A 21,357-nucleotide genomic window follows, 5' to 3' on the forward strand; every position below is an offset into this window, starting at 1 on the left:
TCTTCATGCATATATGTGTATGTAGATAATTTATCTCTCACAATAATAGGCTATAGATTTATCGTATGGCACATAAACTACAACAGAAATAGTAAATAGAAACGTGGCAGGGTCGCCATGTGCTGCGGGAAGTTGGAGGAACAATTAAACAAGTGAATGCTAAAAGCCTAAAGTTTTATTCAATAAACACGTAATTTATAGCTACGAAAACAGTAAGGTTGCATTATTATTTACTTATGATCAACTCCTTACAACAAGATACTGGATACAATAGTTATTTACGATACAAGTGCGAAAAAGAGGAAATTCGAAACGAGTGGCGATAAATTATAACACGACCGAAGGGAGTTGCGAATTACCTATTCGCACGTGTATCGTACAACGTTTTACAGTACATATGGCAGTTTCAAGTTTTGACATAGTTATGAAATATGCTAATTTACGCACTAGTGCAGAAAAGTAGCACCATATGTACTGTAAAACATATTATACAACGTAATATTGTCTTCGGTTACCGCGATAGTTACTCATGAAATAAAACTATGAAAACGGATTATATCGCGTATATTGCGCGGTTTTCATAGTATACAACGGTTACCCCTTTAATGTACATTCGGTGATTAGCCCTTGTTTTTGTATTAAATTCATTAGATTTTAGCTGTTTATTAAAAATTAACGGGTGATAATTTGGCTCATGGAATTTATTTAATCAAAAGTGCTTTGGAGTCAATTGAGGCTTGCATTGGTCATTATCTTTGCTGGCCAGACACTACCACTTTTGCATGCTATCTTCAAGGATGCAAGGGTGGCTATAAAATAAGTGCATTTCCGTCGCCAGGGAGGTTTTGGGATTATACTGAGCAACTTTTACTATGGGACCAACCACGAAATCGCGAAAAAAAATTTACCCTCCCATAGAAACCAGCCAAAATGTATGAAACAACCAAAATTTTTATTGACATTTCGGGGTTGGTCCCATAGTAAAAGTTGCTCAGTATAATCCCAAAACCTCCTTGGCAACGGGAATGCACTTATTTTTTAGCCATAGAGACTGGTACATTTCTGTACTAAAATACCCACTGTATACTTTTTCCCCATGTTTAAGTTGAAATTATAAAAATGTACAACCCGTTTTCGCAGGGTTTCTAGTTTAAATTCCATTTTGAAAAAACAAATGTTTGAAAAAATAAAATAACTAAAGAACTTCAAAAGAAGTAGCAAATTTTTTTGTTTATGTAAATAGTTTGGTATAAGTAAAATCATCATAAATTTTGTATAACTGGATCGGTCATGAGGGGTGGGGGGAAATGACCGAACGGGATAGTCTGATGTATCTTACAGTAGGAGTAGCAGAGAAAGCGCTGTTATTGGTTGTCCTTGTCACAGTTTCACATTTTTTTAAATTCCCCACCGTAAATTTAGTATGGTTTATGGTGGGCTACAAATCTACTCGACCAATCACATTGTCGCATCGCGTATGTTTTGTCCCTCACGGGCGCACGCGTATAGCTGATCTGTGTAATGCTAGGTCTATGAAAATCGTTCAAATTTTTTAAATTACCCGTTAGTACTTTTGATAATCATCTATTTTTGGGCATTTTTTTGTGTTGACCATTACTTTGTTGTCTCTTTCAGTGATGAGTTTAGTGCAACCATATTGCGAATCATTGTTTCAGCAGTTTTCTAATTTTAATAAATCTGTAAATATGTCATACTTTAAAATAAGCTTGTATGTGAACGGTTGTGAATGTCTGATATGTTAATACTTAATTTAAATAAGACTAATAAATTAACGTTTGACTGAATACGTACGTCTTTTTTATTATATATTTTTATTATATAATAGGGTAGTTGACATGTGTTGAATTTGATCTAGTTAAATAGATAGAAAATGAGCAATTTATCCCAATAAATTGGAAACTTAAAAAATATATAATGAAATATACAAGACCTGTTTCGAAAAAAAAAACTTTTTTTAAACTTTCAAACGCATACTAGGTGCAACAAGAGCATACTAGGTGTCACAAGGATGGATCGCATCCGAAACACTACACTGCGCTCCAGAACAGGCATAGCTGACGTAGGGGAGAAGACCGCTAGGCTGAAGTGGGACTGGGCAGGTCACGTCTGCCGCATGCATCCGGATAGGTGGGCTAGTATAGCCACCAAGTGGATGCCGCAAAAGAAGCGCGGACGTGGCAGGCCCAGGCGGAGATGGCGGGACGACTTAGACACCTTCACTAATAACTGGCCGGAAACAGCTCAACAACGGGAGTCATGGAAATCTAAGGGAGAGGCCTTTGCCCAGCAGTGGGATACAACAGGTTATTAAAAAAAAAAAAAAAAAAAAAAAAAACTTTCAAATAGAAAAAAAAAACGGTACTATTCGACCACATTCGGTTACATTTTATTTAAAAAATATTGTATCGCAACAATATACATAAACGCAACATTTCACTGAGAAAATCGCAATTTCCTTGTTTTCCATAGATCGAAACGACTTCTAAGCAAAGTGATACCGTGACGTCACGATGTGTTGCCATTTTAGTCTACGGCCACGTCCTCGGCCGAGGCGGCGCGCGCGAGGCACGTGTACGAAGAGTCCGAAACATGTCGCCAAAAGCACTAAATCATTAGTCTTTACTATAGTAGAGGCCAAACGAGCGTTCCGATGGGGTAATAAACCAAGCTGTCAACAAGGATGAGGCTACAGTCGATATTGCTTATCGATGAATTACGCTTGCTCGATGAAACAGTGTTAAACATCTGCATTTATTATAGAACCTTTAATATAACGTCACAATGTGCGTATTGACTGTACAAGTTACACTGTAACATCAACAACCATTGTGTAGCCAGAAACATCGATAGCGTTTCGCGAAATGGCCAAAGCGGTTGTGTTTCTCTTCTTACTAGACTCTTTACCAGGTAATTCAATTTAACTGTACATTGTCTTATTAAATATCATTAAACTTGAAACTTAAATAAGTTATAAACTGAAATAGATGTCATATATTAAAGAAAGAGTGACTAAGCTGAGCCAAGCGTGACCGGGTGGTCTATTAGTGGTCACATCACAACGTTAGCCGCGTAAGCTAAAGACGGTGTTTTCGATTCCGGCCTCGGCTACCGGAGGGCTTGATCACTTTCTTCATGACTTATTTTAACTAAAATTCTAAGCTAGCTTAAAATTCTAGCTTTATTTAAATAAGTGATTAATTTTCTGCAGATTTCAATAATGTTATTAACACTACGCTGCATACATTTGACCCAGGTTTGCTTGGAGTCCCATGTGATTCTACTATAACAGCGCCAATCTTACAAGTGATCGGCAAAAAACTGAATTTGACGGAAGACTCGGTAGAAAAACTGCAACATATTGACTTACCAACGCGATATCAAAGTCACAAGTTCCAAGAATTGGCGCCAGAATCTTTAAACAATGTTGGGTTTCAAGACAACTCCATTCAAGAGTCAAATGAGTTTTCAATCGAGAAGCGACCTAATTTTATTGAGCATATTTATACAGAGAACGTGACCGAAAATAAAGATGCTCTGGAGTCTGAAGCTGCTTTAAAAAATATGGTGTTAAATGCAAGCAAAGCTGAGTTTTCTACAGAAAAGAATCATGATTTCATTAAGCATAATTATTTTTCAAATGCAAGTCAAAAAGTTGTAGAATCTATAATTTTAAAAAGTAATGCGACAAAAGAGTATCCAGAAAGCGCGCCATTTTTGGCAGCCATCTTCGAGACGGTTGGGAATGTGACAGCGCAGACTTGCGGAGGTGTGGTGGTGTCTTCACACTGGGTGCTGACGGCTGCTAGCTGTGTTAACGTGTTGGGACCCTTTTATAGTAACTCGTAAGTATTCTTTTTATCGTCCGCGCTGGAAATTTGTTGACCTTATTGCAAAGACTTAAGGTTTTCTAATTGTCTTTTAAGAGTTTTGCCATTAATAATATAACAATCATCCGTAATTTCGTTTCCCGGTCGAGTGAAAATCTGAATTACGATATCAAGGTCGTTATTATATTTTCGTATTGACGACCTTAGGTGATAGGTAATAAATAAATTAAGTGATAAAGTGATTTAAGTTTGAATTGAGAAAGGTATGTCGAGATGCTTTGGACACGTGGAAAGAATGAGTGAAAGAAGGCTAACAAAGAGAGTGTATAAGGGAGAGGTAGAAACGGGAGTTGGAAGGGGCAGACCTCGGCGGACTTCCTCTGATCAGATCGGGGAAATCCTGAAGAAAGGCCAGGTCAAGAGCACCCTAAACCGGCGAGCGTGTATGAGGAATATTATGAAAGTGAAGGAAGCGAAAGAGGTATGTCAGGATCATAGCAATTCGAAATCCATGGTCTCTGCCTACCTCTCCGGGAAATAGGCGTGATAATATGTATGTATGTATGTAAAGTCTGATTTACACATGGTCCTTCGAGCCGGATACAACTCTTCGTCGTCTATCAACTTTAATTCCTACATTTCCCACTTAATAAAGATTGTGTTAAAATTGCCAAGAGGAATAAATGTCTAGTTTACATACTCCTACACACGAAGGAAATGTAATAGCCAGTATTCAAAGTATTATAAAATTCTGTTTCATAAAGTTACACAAAATTATTACTAAATAATTATTCATTCTAATTATTACCACCTCCTGTACTAATTTTTCAGATCAAACGAAACAACAGATAACTCGTACTCAATAGTAGCCAGTGCCAAAGACCCTCTGAAAGACGGGACCGTACACCAAGTCTCCAAAATCTACCTCCACCCCACATCCAACCATCCGAAGCTGAGTTGGTTATCCATGGTGGATACGGCGAATGCTCCCAGCTTGGCTCTCTTGAGGGTGGAACCGGGGGTGAAGGGAGGGGTGATTGGGATGATGGAGAATAGGACTTGGAATGGAGATGGGAGAATATATAGTTGGTCTTTGCGGCAGGTAAGTACTTTATGGTTGAATTTAAACTATCGTGAGACATATTAACTTAACTCACTTAGCGGTTTCACTCACGTATTTTTAGTCACTCGCGCGACATGCAACATGTTTAGTGACTAAAAATACGTGAGTGAAACCGCTAAGTTAGTTAAGTACTTTATGGTTATTAAGTACTTAAATTTTTTGGGCCTCAAATGTATCTGTGTAGACAGCGCATTATCAAAAAATCTGTCTATTTTAAAAGCTTTTATTTAACTTGCCCTGTTAGTTAGTGTGGCTCAAATCTTGGAAGCTAAATTTGACCCATTTCCATATTTTCGATTGAGCTAAAATTTTGCATACATATGTAAATCGGATGACAATGCAATATTATGATGACATGAAGCTGATCTGATGATGGAAACAGGAGGTGGCCATGGGTACTCTGTGATAAATCAACGCAAACTTATTGTGTTTTGGGTTGCTAGAATTGTCTCGATGAGTTTTAGTTGCCTGTGGAAAGAAAAAACAGTCAGCGATAAAAGCTTGTACCAAAAATGATTTTTTTGCCAAAAACTTATTTTAATGTTATTTGATGTGGCTCAACTATAATCTGGATTCGTAGGTAGGTAACTATTTTGATGTTAGGTACCTACTCTTAACACAGGTATTTTCTTACTTAAAAAGAGGCACCAACACTTACCTGTATAAGTAATTCTTAAACGAAATAAACAATTTTTCATTTTTACTCTTATTACCTAATAGGTACTAGCTTCTGCCTGCGACCTGCAACTTTATTCCATCTGAGTGGGATGATGATAATGATTAATAAAAACTTATTCTTCTCTTCTCTTATGTCCTTCCTCGGACCTCACTATTTTCATACCAAATTTCATCATAATAAGTTTAGCCGAACTTAAACTATCGTGAGACATATTTCAAAATATTTAGATCAGTACGGTTTCACTCACTATTATTATCAGTGCACGACGTACAACCGCCGCGGACACTCGTGCCTGAGGAAGGATTCCCAAAGAATCCGAAATATGTCGCCAAAAGCGACTAAAAATAATAGTGAGTAAAACCGTACTGATCTAAATATAAGTTTAGCCGTTTAAGCGTGAAGTAGTAGCAGTTTTAATATTATGTTATTGTATTCGCTGTTGTGGCAATAAATACATTTTCTTTCTTCATTAGTTAGGATATTAAGTTCGCGACACAACCAGTAGATTTCGCTCTGAAAATCCAAACACTAACGGCCCGGCCAAGATATCGCGCGGCAGCGGCAGCGGCGAGCGGCGGCCATAGGTTTTAGCGAGACACAGCGATCGGACCTTTCGTTCCCACCTATGGCCGCCGCTCGCCGCTGCCGCCGCCGCGCGATGTCGTGGCCGGGCCGTAAAGACCTCGATACTCTGTGATAGAAACCGATGATAAAGCTATTTTAATAAGATTATTTATTTATATAGAATCAGATTGGTTTCGAGATGACAGCTATTGCGTCTCCAGCAAAACAGCTTGGTCCTGAAATGTGCAAGAAAATTTATGGAATAGCAGAAAACAATACTACCATGTGTTTTACGGTGAATGAAACGACTACGAACCATACCAGGGTTAGTATAATAATTCCATAACATTCTTTAACTAACATACTACACTAAAGAATAAGTGACTAAGTCCACCGGTGCGGTGGCGGAGGCGGAAATCGAACCCGCGTCATCAGCTTACGCGGCTAACGTCCTGACCACTAGACCACCCGGCCACGGCGGTATCCGTCCCAAATTCTCTGGTGTATGCTATCTTTGAAAGGCTAGGCGCCTTTGACCAACTCCAAAGGCGAGCAGTGTGTGCTTGCACCTCCTATAGGTACGAATCCTTTACTGAAAAAAAAAAAAATATATATATATATATATATATATATATATATATATATATTATTTATTTATTGAGAAACAAACAGTCTTAAAATAAACATAAGCAACTTAGCTAATAGCTACAAATTGATTTTTTATAGACCTATAGTTTCCTAATTCACATATCGAGGTACAATTAAAAAGTAATGATAAATATGTGCAAACTTGTAGTACCTAGTAGTTGTACATAATCAAAACAATAGTATACCTACTAATACAATAGCATATAAATGTATAAAAAAGAGAAAAGACTTATACTTTTCACTTACTTCTCACTTACTATTTAAAAAATAATTTGATTTGTTCCCTAGTTGGATAGATGGCAGCATCATCTCTCTCGCTATATACCGTAATCCAGTAAAGGATTCGTATAGGAGGTGCAAGCACACACTGCTCGCCCTTAGAGTTGGTCAAAGGCGCAACAGAGTATTTGGGACGGGTACCACCGTGGCCGGGTGGTCTAGTGATCAGGGCGTTAGCCGCCACGGCCACCGGTAGACTAGGTCACTTTTTCTTTAGTGTATGTTAATCTATTCCAGTTATTAGAACAACAATAACCCTCTTTCAGAGCATGAGAAATGAAAATTATCTTGCAGATGAGTTCTGGATGCCCCGTGGTACTTCTCCAAGAAGGCCGTATGGCACTCCTCGCCGTGGCCCTTACTGACGGCATGCAACCTCTGCTCGCTACTCCGCTGGCCGCGCATCGGGACTGGCTGCTCAAACTTACGAGGGAAAATGCTGGTAAAGATGATAATAAATTGAAGAAGTGAAGGCTTGTTTGGTTTATACCCTAAAGCTTGACGATACAGTGGTTTTCTTCCATACTTCTCGTCATTGTCAATATTGTTATTTTTCAATTCCTACATACCTTCTCTTCTCCCTACAGTTAGTACCTACCAAAGAGGATATAATAGGATAGAGCGGTACTGTCATAGTAAATTTTGTAGCCACAGTAAATTTACTGCTATCTATCGACACACGATTAAAACTAAAAATATCAAAAAAATAATTTATATATGGATAAATGTTTTTTTTAATTTGCATTAATTATTTTTATATTATTTTGACCCAATATATTCCTTCACTGATATGCGTTAAAATTATAAATAACAAACGAAACCGTCAACGCCATCTATTCGAGAGTAGGCCAAAGGTAGTGGCGCCATCTGACCGAGAATCCAATTTTCTTAATTTTCGAGGCACGTTTTTTCCTTAGACTGTATCCATCTATTACGGAGTTATATCTATCTTTGGTACCTGCACAATTTATCTTTACTCCTCTCTTAGAACAAAACTAAAAAGAGGTAAAACCTATGCTCGCGCCATCTATGAAAACCTTTGACAGATTGCCAACCCATTTGTGTCGAAATATCGGGAAATCAGATAAACAAAATATACATGTTAAATACCCCGGTCCATAGCCGCCATTTTGGAAGTCCAACTGGAGAATCTGAATTCACGACAATCAGGTCACAACTTTTGAAATCTGTATCCCCGAAAATCTCAAAAACTATTGTCATTTACAACTCAGAAACTAGTGTAAACTCTAAGAACAAATTAAATTACTTCTTATGAAAATATTTTAATTTGTGTTTTTACAAGTAGTCACACGCCCTCGGAAATTGTCATATACTTGGAAATTTCGACCCATTCGAGCCCGGGTGGCCGAGCGGTTGAGGCATCTGTCGCGTAAACGGAGGACGCTGGTTCGGTTCCAGCCCCGGGCACTGGAGGGCTTCGTCATTTTTTCCATTGTATATCATAATTATTTCGTTTATAACTAGTGTAAATTTCATTTTATAGCGTGACGCGACGTACGCGTTTGCGCAGTCTCATTTTGTATGGAATTTTGAACAGCGCGCCAATCGGGACGTTTTAGAAACTCAAAATCCCATGTACGAGAGGTACAGATAGCGGCTGATGTTTTAAAATCCAAAACGTAAATTATTTTTCTCATTTGAGTAGTTTTATTTGACGTTTTCATTGCTTTTCAATGTACAGTAAGGATAAGTGACCCCCCCCCCCTGAAAAAAAAATTTCTATGCAGGGGGGTCACTTAACTCTGCAGCTTAATAATAATAATAAATAAAATACTTTATTGCACACTACAAAATAAAAGTTACAGAGAATACATTGGAATGTAGTAATGGTAGTAGTTGGAATGAGAATACATCGGTGTAGGTAACAACAGGCGGTCTTATCGCTAAACAGCGATCTCTTCCAGACAACCTTCAGATTCAGCAAAATGTGAAAACAATTTAGACAAATATAATAAAATACATAAACTACAACTATACAATAAATCATACACTACACAAATTAATACATACATTTTACTGTACTATCAGCAACACTACAGCTTACCGTACTATCAGCAACACTGAAGCGACCATTGCTAAGTTTATTGGTACGTCATTTAACAATGTGAACGATGGTACTCGTCGGTAATTAACTAAACCTCTTGTTCATGGCACTCTATATACACACACGCATTATTTTTTTATTTGCACGCGTGGGTTCGGATCCCATCCTCGTCGCCACTGAAGTATTTTAAGGTGCACTGACTATCCAGGAACTTCTAGAACGGCGAGAAAGCACAAGACGCGTCCACTTGGTAACCCACCATTGAAAGAGAGCGATGATATGTAGGTATACATTAATCTGTCGCTGAGAATTGGTTCTACCCTCTTACCTAATGGGGTTGGCCGGTCGAAATAATTAGGAGATGGCGCCAGCGTAGCTTGCCCTGTCAATCCCTAGAATTGTCTCAAATTTTAGTTTTTTTAATGCCCTGGATGCCAGCCCTTTAAGCCAAATCTCATAGAAAAAGGGGCAAGCTATGATGGCGCCATCTCTGCAAACCTTTGACAGTTGCCAACCCCATTAAACTCGTATATTACACCTATCCTATAGTCAGTCGTAGTTATGCATTGTACGGGTTAATACTAATGGTCACAGAATAACATTTCCAATTTTACAGCCATCCTTAATCTAATAAAGTGAACACGTTAAACTTACGAGGCTTCATTTGCCACGTCACTTCTTAGCCAGGGTTTAGTAAAAAAAAATACTACATGGGTGGCAAACAAGTGTACGGTACGCTTGATGGTAAGCGGTTAAGGTATGAAATTTGCCCTTTTGCATATCTTTTGGAAAAAGAAGGGATAAATACGAGTAGAAGACGCAGTCTGGTCGCCATCATTCCTGCGGGCTTAGCACGGTAGCATTTTTATCGCCTGTCACCATGCCCGTTCTAACAAGTATGTAAGTGCGAAAGTGACAGGCATATAGTGATAAAAATGCTACCGTGCTAAGCCCGCAGTACTATTTACCCCAGGGGCCCGTTTATCAAAAGCTTGTAATACGGAAGTTCCTTTCTAACAAAAGCTGTCAAAAAGGGACTTCCACTTGTATTACAAGCTACAAGTATTGATAAATGGGCCCCAGGTCACAGAATAAATAATACTACCGTACAGAAAGGACACTTCCTATAAAACCGAAGTTTGACAGCGATTCAGGGACATATCACGCTTCCCCTTTCTACTGCACTATCTATCTCTTTCGGATATTTAGGGTTGTCAAAATTCAAGTAGTTTTTATCCCGAAAATCATCCCTTAAGAGGGTCAAATGCAAGGTGGAATTAAGATAATTAATGAAATGCCTGATAATTTGTGTAAACAATTAAGCATATGCTCAAATTGAGTGATTGCTACTTGACTTTATCCAGGCGTTATTCTTACTCTAGCTGCGGTTACTAAGTCCACGCAGACGAAGTCGCGGGCAAAAACTAGTAAGAAAATAATGCAAGGTTCCAAAATCAGAAACAAAAACTTTGTAAGAAGTCATATGACTATACAGGCCAAGATTTCTCTCTCACACACAAGACATTTATTTCTAGGTGAGCTACTTAATTATAGCTTGCGTCTTGAAACTAATAAAGATTATTATTTATACTTGATGATAATGATTATTAACAAATCACTTAACAAAAAACCGGTCGAGTGCGAATTCATTCCGGTTCCGTACAACCTTTCAATAATCTTATGCATTTATAGTTTTATACTCATATCGTTATTTTCATACAAAACTTGTTTTTGCTCTATTTCGTTTGTTTTGTAAACTGGAGCTATATAAACTAATTTCAGACCTAGATATACCTCATGTCATTGGTTGTGCAAAGTTTCATTACAATCCAAAACGTAGTTTTAAAATGAGAGCGGAACTACCTTTTTGTACGGGAAGGTGCAATTCGGCCAAGCTTGCCGGCGACTCTTAAGGACTATTAAACTTAAGGTCATTTCGGTAATGCTGCTAATAGTTACCATACTTAGAATACATAGATAAGTAATTTAATTGTGAAAAATAGCACACCTATCGTACTTAGTAAAATAATTAATCTCTTCTTCCGCCGCGGTCAAAAGATAATTGAAATTTGTTTCGCCGCAACATTGTATTATGACACAAGTGTTCGACTTACTACCTTATCTAAACCGCGAAGTGAAACGTCCAAGTTCATTCATCAGCACGCGTCACGAAGAAAGTGGCCGCGGCACTCAGTCCTCGACCTACCGCCGCGCCGCTCGCGCGCGCCATGGACGCACGCGAATTAAAAAGTTAAACTAAAAAAATCAAAATGTCATTCCGAAGGCTAGTGAGCGCGGTGAGGTCCGCGCGTGAAGCGCTCGCCCGCGGTGCCCCTATGGCGGACAATATATTAAAAAGTTTAGTTTCTGTTATTGTTATTTGTTGTATTGCTGTGTCTTCGCCGCCGAGCGCTTCTGCGAAACCGTTCGCGTTGAGTTTTCCCGCGGGATGGTCGCTGGCGGGGCTGGTTGGCAGTGTGGGGGCAAGGTCGGACGACTCGGCGCGGCCCGCGGCAGGGGTTAAGCCGTATACGGGGAGGAGGGTTGGGAACGACACGCTGAGGATGATCTACTACTACGACCAGACGGTGGCCGTGGTGGAACTGGGACCGGAGAAGCTGTTGCTCAATTGCGAGCTCATCGAGACCATGTAAGTACCTATACCTAATTCTTTTTATCTAACTTTGCTGATTTTAGCGATATTGGATTTGCTAATTTCGGAAAACTTGGCTATAGGTGAGTTGTTGTTGTTGTTTAATCAATTGCCCGCCCTGAAAGACGTTATTTTTAAATGAAAAAACCCGCACCACCGTAGTAGAGCGCTGCTGTATCCCAAATCCTCTTGCTGAAAGCAGTGCCTAAACTTCATAGCAACCAACAGTACCAACACCTAACGGACCTGACCCATTAAGGTTGGGAGAGTTAGGTGCTGAAATTTCCTCTCGAAACTTGACTTAGTTTTTCTGACTATTAATAAAATCTAAACTTGAGTTTTTACCACTTGTTAGAGACCCGAGTTTTTTGTAGACTAGAGCTTTTTTTAGAGAACTCAAAAAAAAAACATCTACATGACTATACGTGAATTTCTTGAGTTAGGTGCACAAATTACACAATAGCGCCTATGTTTTTGTTTTCGTTTCCTTTTGAGTAAAAAACACTCAACAGACGACTCGACTCTGTACTTAAAATATTCGGAATTTTTTTAAGCTCAGAAAGAGAGAAATCATGTGATCATATTTGTCCTATTTTTGACCCCCCCTCCCCCTTGGTGATATTTGGTGATTTTAACGAACCCCCCTTCCCTACCACAAAATCACGTGATAATTATGTATTCATTCGTTTTTTATTGCAATGGCGGATGATTGGGGAAAAACGTCTCTTACCTCCCGCAAATTGTGACAATTCTATGTTGTGGTTGAAAAGCATGAGTAATGTAGGTATATAGTACTTATAATAATTATTTTTTGACTTTCCCGCTTTAAAACGCAGACGCAACTAGATACTAATAATATCGAGAGTGCAGTCAATGACTTTTACACCACTATAAATAATATAATTCAAGAATTAGTTCCCTCCAAAACAGTTACAAAACCAAGTAATTTTCCTTCTTGGTATTCCCGTAATCTTATCACGTTAATTAAGAAAAAAAAACAAGATACACAAAAAATGGAAAATATATGGACGAGTAGCTGACTATAACGCTTTTTCTAATTTACGCTCTAAAATAAAAAACGAAGAAATTTCTTGCTACAATTTATTTATCTCTAGGGCTGAAAATAATATAAAAGTTAACTCTAAGTCGTTTTGGTCATTTATAAAATCCAGGAAGGATAGCACTGGTATTCCGGATTCGCTCTATTTAGACAATATTACGGCAAACGATGGAGTCAGCACGGCTAATCTATTTAGTGACTTTTTTCATTCAGTATTTGAACCTATCTCAACTTCCATGCCTAGTGTCAATAGCCCACAAAATTGTGTTATTAATAGCGTTCATATTGACGCACCTCTGGTGGAAAAATACTTGAAGAAATTAAAAGAATCCAAAGGCAGTGGCCCGGATGGCATTCATCCTGTGTTTTTAAAACGTTGCAGTAAGTCTCTTGCATTACCGGTATGTTTACTCTACAACATTTCACTTAGGTCTGGGTCCTTACCAAATATTTGGAAAAAATCTATCATTGTGCCTATTTTTAAAAGTGGTGATAAACATAATATTAGAAACTACCGCGGCATTTCCAAATTGTCTATACTTCCTAAACTATTTGAAAAGATAGTTTATGACACGCTCTACCCAACAATAAGACCGATGTTAATGACGCAGCAGCATGGCTTCATTAATAAACGGTCAACTGAGTCTAATTTGTGCGAGCTCCTTGATTATGTTCTGAGCGCAATGGACAAGAATTACCAAGTCGATGCTATCTATACCGATTACTCAAAGGCATTTGATAAAATTTCACACTCTGTCTTATTAAATAAACTTGAAATGTTCGGTATCCATGGAGACTTGTTGCGTTGGCTCACATCGTACTTGCGGGATAGAACTCAGGCAGTTACTATCAAAGGATACACCTCTAGTTTTGTGCCCATTACGTCAGGGGTCCCACAGGGCTCGCATTTAGGACCACTACTATTTAACATATATATCAATGATGTCATTGACTGTTTTTTGAATTCTAAAGTATTATTGTATGCTGACGATACTAAGATATTTACCATTGTGAAGTCCGAGGCTGATTGTGTCAATTTGCAGGATGACCTTAATAGATTGGACAACTATTGTTTATGTAATAACCTGTACTTAAACATAAATAAATGTTCAATTATTACATTTACGCGGAAGCTTGACCCTATAAACTTTAATTATACCATCGGAAACCAACAGCTTACTAGAGTTACGGAGGTTAGAGATTTGGGAGTGTATTTAGACAGTAAAATTCAATTGGTTTCACACATAGATAAGATAACATCTAAAGCCTACAAAATGCTTGGTTTCATTTTTAGGCAAAGTAAAGATTTTAAAAACCCCATTTCATTTCATTTCATATTTGGAATACGCATCTACAGTTTGGAGTCCCAACTATTTAGTGCACATTAATTCATTAGAAAGTGTTCAAAAAAAGTTTCTTAATCGTATGAAGTATAAATTCAAATCTTTTAAGCCCGAGAAATTTGAGTCCTTGCAAGTGAGAAGAGAAAAGCGGGATGTAATTTTCTTGTACAAAATATTAAATAATTTAATTGATTCGGAAGAACTTCTCAGCAAGGTGTCATTTAGATGTCCTACGTATCGTACACGGTCCACCGCTTTACTATCAGTTCCATTCACTCGCAAAAAATATGTAAACAACAAATTTTTAGCAAGAGCATGCAATATATACAATAAGAAATATTCACACATTGATTTGTTTCAGCATAGGTGTAATAAATTTGTTTCTGTCATCAAACAAAATAAAAAAATATAATAAATGGCAAATTTCGTTAACTCGTAGCTAGTAATAAAACTGTAATCTTGTGTTGTATTGTTATGATTGTTATTGTAATTGTACCTATTTGATTTCAAATTCTAAATTGAAAATTGTGCTTGTTATTTTCCAAATTCTAAATTATGCTTGTTATTATTACTCAATGTTATTGTTAAATTCAACTTTAAATTCAAAATACCTAATAATTGTACTTTTTTTTTCGGAGCAAAGGAATTTTGTATTAACTATAAGTGGAAACTCTTTTGGCCTATGTTCTTACTATATCTTTTACCTTATTGTATTATAATGTGCTGTATGTTTCCCAAATAAATAAATAAATAAATAAAAAAAATACACGTGATATCTTCTCTGACCCTCCCTCCCCCATCGTGATCATTCGTGATATTTTTCTTACCCCCACCCTCCCTCTAAACGATCACATGATTTCTGGACGACCCCTAAATATGTATACATTTTTACCTATAGGTTCGACTATTTATTTATCGGTGGTAAAGTCATTTCGCTGTGATTTGTGAACACGACAGTTGATCTCGCGTGATGGACAGGTCAATTGATGCCGTACAATGCGCGGAGTGAATTGGCTCTGTTCGGGCTTGCTCATACCCGGTTAGGATTCTTACATGGAGCCGATAAGTAGTCAAAGCAAAGGTTGAGGCATAGGCTGAGCGTTATAGACGGAATTAGGTATCTTTCCAGGGGCCTAGACAGGATGACAATCGTACATCGACAAATGCCTGTGTCGAAAGGACAAAATGTATCAGGATGACAGATGCTATGCTACGAAAAGTCACTTGATTTTTTTCCATACACTATTGTGACTATTTGTTTCAATGGCGTTTCCTATCGACCATTTATCACTTGGCTAGACCCGGTTTTCCCTACGTTAAGTTTACTTTAAGGTTCACTGACATTATCGAAATTACTGATTTAAACTTTCACGATTTCTACACATCAAATTGTAAAACGGGACCACGTATTTAAGTCCCGTTTTACAATTTAATAATTATCGAAATTATCCAATGATAAATCTACCTACTAGTCTTCCGATTTTACTTGACTAACAAACACTATCCAATTTATTCATATGCACAGTAATTTACTTACCTATCTATAATTACACCTATAACGGGTTTTATTCGATTAAAACTTGTTAATAATTACGTTTTAAAATGTTGATTACTTGCGTTAATAGAAATATGTAATTGATATTAATAATTACTTAGGCGGAATTAATTATATATTGTCTATCATTAAAGTTTCCTCATAGTTACGGCTTTCTTAAAGTTGCGGGCAGGTCGGTTCCTGTTGTTCTATTTGGCTCTAGCCTCGTCTTGCCCAATGTGATTTTTAAAGGCCATATTCCAATTTAAGCAAGTTATGAATAAAAACCACTGATAATTCTTTTTTTTTTTACTTATTACGTGAACCAAAGGAAAATCAATTCTATTTTCCAAATAATTTGGTTTAAATTTCAATGGCTTAAACTGAGTATGGTGAGCAGGACGAGGCTAGAGCCCGATTCAAATGTATCAATTTGCTATAGCGTTGAACTGGTTTTGATACGACCTTCATACTTTGAGACCGCTCTGATTGGTGCATGCGAAATGAAGTCAAAGTCGTGTGTGAGATGCGCGCCAATCACCAAGACGATTTTAAAGTTTACTACAAAACATGAAGTTGCCCCGAAGCATGCCCCGTTTTAAACATTCACATTGATTGAAATTACGAATAAGTTTTTGGCAAAAAAAATCATTTTTGTTCCAACTTTTATCGCTGACTCTACTTTTCTTTCCACGGGTAACTAATACTCATCGAGACAATACTAAAAACCCCAAACACAATTAGGTTTCGTTGTTCATCGTTTCGTTGCTATCACAGAGTTCCTATGGCCACCTCCTGTCTCCATCGTCAGCTCAATGGTTCATAATTTTGCATTGTCATCCGACTTACATATGTATGCAAATCTTCAGCTTCGTTGGAAGTCGTGAAGTTGCAAGATTTGACCCGTTTCAGCTTGGACAAAACTGCTTTCTCAGTGTAAGGCCTGAGCGGACGCTCGAAGCGGAGCGTTCGTCGGGGCGTGCAACGTAGCGTCGAGCGTCCAAGGGGTGTGAGCAGCGTGCACGGAGGCGGCTCGCATACGTTTGCATTTGTTTAACATGCACGCTGCACGCTCCGCTCCGCTGCACGTCCAACTCGAGCGTCCACTCGGGCCTTACTCTACATTTAGGCTGTTCTCTCCTACTCTCGTGTAATTTTGAAAGGTGATTAGATAATCGCACTTAAACTATCGTGAGACATATTTCAAAATATTTATCAGTACGGTTTTTACTCACTATTATTTTTAGTCGCTTTTGGCGACATGTTGTGTTTTGGTGATTAGATAATTATATCGTTATTTTTGTCGATTCATATTTTTGGATTTTTTCAACATGGCGGGGTCATGGGGGTTCGTGAGCCACTATAGGCAAATTGAAATGTGTTTATTCGATATAATGTACCGATCGCGTGAAAGAGTTTAATGTTTATCACCAATCGAAGTTGTCAAATGATAAATTCTGAATGTTGATGTGTCACGCAAGCGTTTTGTAATGCAAGAAGCCATTTGCACATCGATTTGTCGATTTTTATTTGCATACGTTTTGCAAACTTAATGAGTTAATGACATTGATTGTAAATTACTTGTAGGACATAAAATGTATAAAGAGCTTTTTTTTGCGCCTAAAACTCGAATTGTGTAAGTATAGAAGTCGATTTGATAATAGTACATTTCGATGCTAGTGCGGAAAGTATGTCATTACTTAACGAGTACCGAGATATCTTGCCACGAGCCGTAGGCGAGTGGCATGACTCGGGACGAGTGAAAAATGACATTTCCGCACGTGTATCGAACGACGTTTTTTTAATACAGTTGCGAAAAAATAAGAAAAGCAACAAGTAAGGAATGGAATTCGAAACTTTTATATTATTAATTCTGTGACATCATTGACATTGACATTATGAAGAGGTGTTTTTCTAGCTTTTATTCGACTAGAATAGATTTTAGTATTATTATTGAACCCACTTCAATGAAAGTTTTTTTTTTCAAATGCATGTTCTATAAGACAGAAACAATTGTAAATATTAAAACATTGTACTATTATTACCTAAATATCGTTATTTACGATTATTTGTGTATCGTATATTTATAAAACAATATCGAATGTTGCCTTTGGAAACTTAAAACATTCTTGCAATACGCCTCTTCTTTGACAGGCGTTCCGTTCCATTCAGACAACTTATTAAGAACGGTTTTTCAGCATTAAAAAATAAACGTGTTATAATACTTATAATGATGAAGAGGTAAGTAATAAAATATGAAATATGCATATTTTTCGTATTCTTACATTAACAGTAGGTTTTTATGTTGATTACGACGTAAAGGAAATTAATATTAACACTCATCAATAAGTAGTCATGAATTGGAACAAGTAAAAAAATTGGAAAAGTAAAAAGCACTAGTTCGCGAAAACCAACTTTCCGCACGCTAAACAGCCACGAAAAGTAGCACTTTTTGAGCAACTGTATTAAAAAACTTATTTTTTAAACGTAAATAATACTATAGAAGACTGTAAAAGTATAGAGAATAATCACCAATCAGCTGTTGACAAATCATCCGTCTATCCTTGGGCCTTGTAACCGATGTGTACTCGATTGGAATAGAATATAGCTTATTATAGTGCCATTAGTGACAATAGCGTTAGGTTTCAATTTGATACGTACATCCAATCAAACATTAATGACTTGTATAATTTTCGTCTATTTTAATAAAAAAATCAGCCTTTAGGTACTTTGTAAGAATGTGTGTGTCATAAAATAATTAATAACATATAGAGTAACTTATACTAGAGCGGTACTGTCATAGTAAATTTTGTAACCCCAGTAAATTCACTGCCATCTGTCGACACACTTTAAAACTAAAAATGAAGATTTATAAAAATACGATAAAATGTATTTAAATATAGATAAATGATTTTTTTATTTGCATTAATTATTTTTATGATTTTGACCCATGTTTCTTCACTGATATGCGTTAAAATTGTTAAATAACAAACGAAACCGTCAACGCCATCTATACGACAGTAGGCCAAAGCTAGTAGCGCCCTCTGAACGAGAATCAAATTTTCTTGATTTTCGAGGCACGTTTTTTCCTTAGACTGTATCCATCTATTACGGAGTTATATCTATCTTTGTTAATTATAATTATTTTTAATAGGTATTGTCTTCGAATTCCGCTGATACTTGCAAATTTTCATTTCTGTCAATAAATTTATTTTTTGTCTGTTTTTAGTCAAAATGTCTCTAGCCTTAGCGTCCATCTAAATATTCTAAATCATAAAAATAAGGCTAAGAGTGGGATTTCAAGTTTGTAAAGTACAAACAAATAAACACGATTTTCGTGTACATCAAAGACTTGCGAATTTCTAATGGTATTTCAGTGCCATGAAAGTTTGCAACTATAATTATTGTATAACATTTATATAGGTACTACCACAGCATAAATTTTAGGTCTGTGGGTATTACATATAGGTGGGACTTGCATGTATACTTTTCAAATGATGTTGACTCCACCATCATTATACTGGAGTGCAATCATTTGTTAGTTGTGAGGCGGTTATTTGTGCCATTTTCAACCAAAAGGGCACTTATTGTCGCTTGTCAGTAAGGCGCTATTTCCATATAGCTTCAACTAGAAATCAACCTTATCGACAAGCGACAATGTGGTACCTTTTGATTGAAAACGTCACATTTAGATACTAGATACGATCGCATAGCAGGCATTTTATCTATTTGTAGCGGTAGTGAGTGGTAGACATTCGACTTTTTGTATAGGCAGCTCGTGACATAGCTATTATGGTATGTTTTGTGAACAGCAAGGTTTAGGAGTGAACTTTCAGATATATATTCGAACGGAATAGAGCGTTTCTAGATTCGTGGCAAAAGTTTCTCATGACTTGATAAGATAGCAACGTGGACAGGTTTGCGAAGTCGCATTTAATGATAATGTGAAATCACATAACACTGCGCAGTTGCGCACCCCGTTTCTGGAAAGCTGCTACAAAACTTAAGATTCGGAAAAAAAAAATACAAATAAAATTGTAAATGTCTTAAATAATCATAATATTTATTATCATATCTGTTTATACTATACATGCCGTGAAGTTAAAATTGCAATCGGTCACCTATGTTGAAGAGAACAAAGTGCTCCCGAATCCCGAATACGAGTAGGTATCAAATCAATTGCCACAATTAAATAACAAGTCGTCACAAACAATCTGATTTGCTGAATAACCACCTACAGATTATTTTGACAAACATTACAAATTGAATCCCAATCCCAAGTCGTTGCTTAAGATGCGCCTCTCCTCGCTATGAGTCAATCTGGAATTCCGCTTAGCTCGCCGGACTTCCCTGCTTCACGCGCACGACATGTTATGATTAATAAATAAAATAAATAAATATTATAGGACATTCTTACACAGATTGACTAAGTCCCACGGTAAGCCCAAGCAGGCTTGTGTTATGGGTACTCAGACAACGATATATATATATATAATATATAAATACTTAAATACATAGAAAACACCCATGACTCAGAAACAAATATCTGTGCTCATCACACAAATAAATGCCCTTACCGGGTTTCGAACCCAGGACCATCAGCTTCACAGGCAGGGTCACTACGGGTCGTCATGATTGCTGCAAGGACACTATAGCTAGGGGGCACTTTCGCGTGAGTTCATGGGCAATGCTCACAGTCACACATTACCAATTGTCGTTGTGATATACATATTTATATCACACTTGCGACTGTCAATTTGTGTAAGAATGTCCCTATAAATAATATTTATATGTATGATCCCTCTGTGCTAAACAATCCGATCACATTAGACACTGGCAAAGATCCGCCTCACTATGAGACCTATGAGTCAATCTCAAACAACCTGGGGTTCCCATTATAGCTCGCCGGACTTCCCTGCTACACACGCACGGCATCTATGATTGCTACAAGGACGCTAGTTGGGGGCACTCGCGTGGGTTCATGGGCAGATAGTCGCATTTTAAGACCTCCTATAGTCTAGTCGAAGCAGGACGTCCTGGGTTCGATTCCTGGTAAGGGCAGTTTGGCATTTATTTGTGAGTTTATCACAAGTACTTATTTGTTCCTGAGTTTTCTTTATCTGCCTTTATCGCTCCTACATAATACTCGAGCGATAGTTTGAGACAAATATTTAATCGTATTTACAACCGGGTCTATCGCGAATTTATTTTGTTACCTTTATTTACCGACGTTTCGACAGGTTTCACTGGTCGTGGTCGCGGCTAGTTAGAGACAAGTAACGAAATTTCATTTTAAACGCGTACGATAGACCCTTGGTAACACCAGACCACACGGTACATGCTCCCAAGCAAGAGTTGTCACTAGGAAATATCTATTTTTGTCATTACATATAATTTATTTTATTTCCACGCAAAGTGCATGGACACGTGGTAAAGCCAATTCCCAAACAAATCCAATTCAAGACTTGTTTTCGCATTCGCTCGTGTTTTCGCATAGATATCAAATTTCAATACATACACACTTATTACCTACCCATGCAGCCTGGTGACAGACAGACAGA

At 37.4% G+C, this 21,357-nt stretch overlaps 2 protein-coding genes across 4 annotated transcripts in view; both read left to right on the top strand.

Annotated features, from left to right (window-relative positions):
* The first annotated feature begins 2,798 nt into the window (after positions 1–2,798).
* On the top strand, positions 2,799–7,613 carry LOC134745803 (serine protease SSP1-like). 2 transcript variants are annotated; one of them, XM_063679891.1, is made up of 5 exons: positions 2,799–2,928; positions 3,230–3,863; positions 4,680–4,950; positions 6,396–6,539; positions 7,436–7,613. In XM_063679891.1, exons 1-5 carry the CDS (start codon positions 2,883–2,885, stop codon positions 7,610–7,612), a joined length of 1,272 nt encoding a protein of 423 aa, XP_063535961.1. In that variant the 5' UTR covers positions 2,799–2,882; the 3' UTR covers position 7,613. The 2 variants fall into 2 exon arrangements, with proteins under 2 accessions (XP_063535961.1, XP_063535962.1); XM_063679892.1 differs by having other exon boundaries at positions 3,275–3,863.
* A 3,775-nt stretch (positions 7,614–11,388) lies between these two features.
* LOC134746307 (uncharacterized) overlaps positions 11,389–21,357 on the top strand; it is a 41,206-nt gene continuing 31,237 nt past the window's right edge. The window contains exon 1 of one of the 2 annotated variants that reach the window (XM_063680693.1): positions 11,389–11,856. In XM_063680693.1, coding sequence (XP_063536763.1) covers positions 11,477–11,856 — 380 coding nt within the window. In that variant the 5' untranslated portion in view covers positions 11,389–11,476. The remainder of the gene's footprint in view (positions 11,857–21,357) is intronic. The other variant, XM_063680692.1, reaches the window with a different exon arrangement.

This window comes from Cydia strobilella, chromosome 12 (genome assembly GCF_947568885.1).
Source record: "Cydia strobilella chromosome 12, ilCydStro3.1, whole genome shotgun sequence".
Classification (NCBI taxonomy): domain Eukaryota; kingdom Metazoa; phylum Arthropoda; class Insecta; order Lepidoptera; family Tortricidae; genus Cydia; species Cydia strobilella.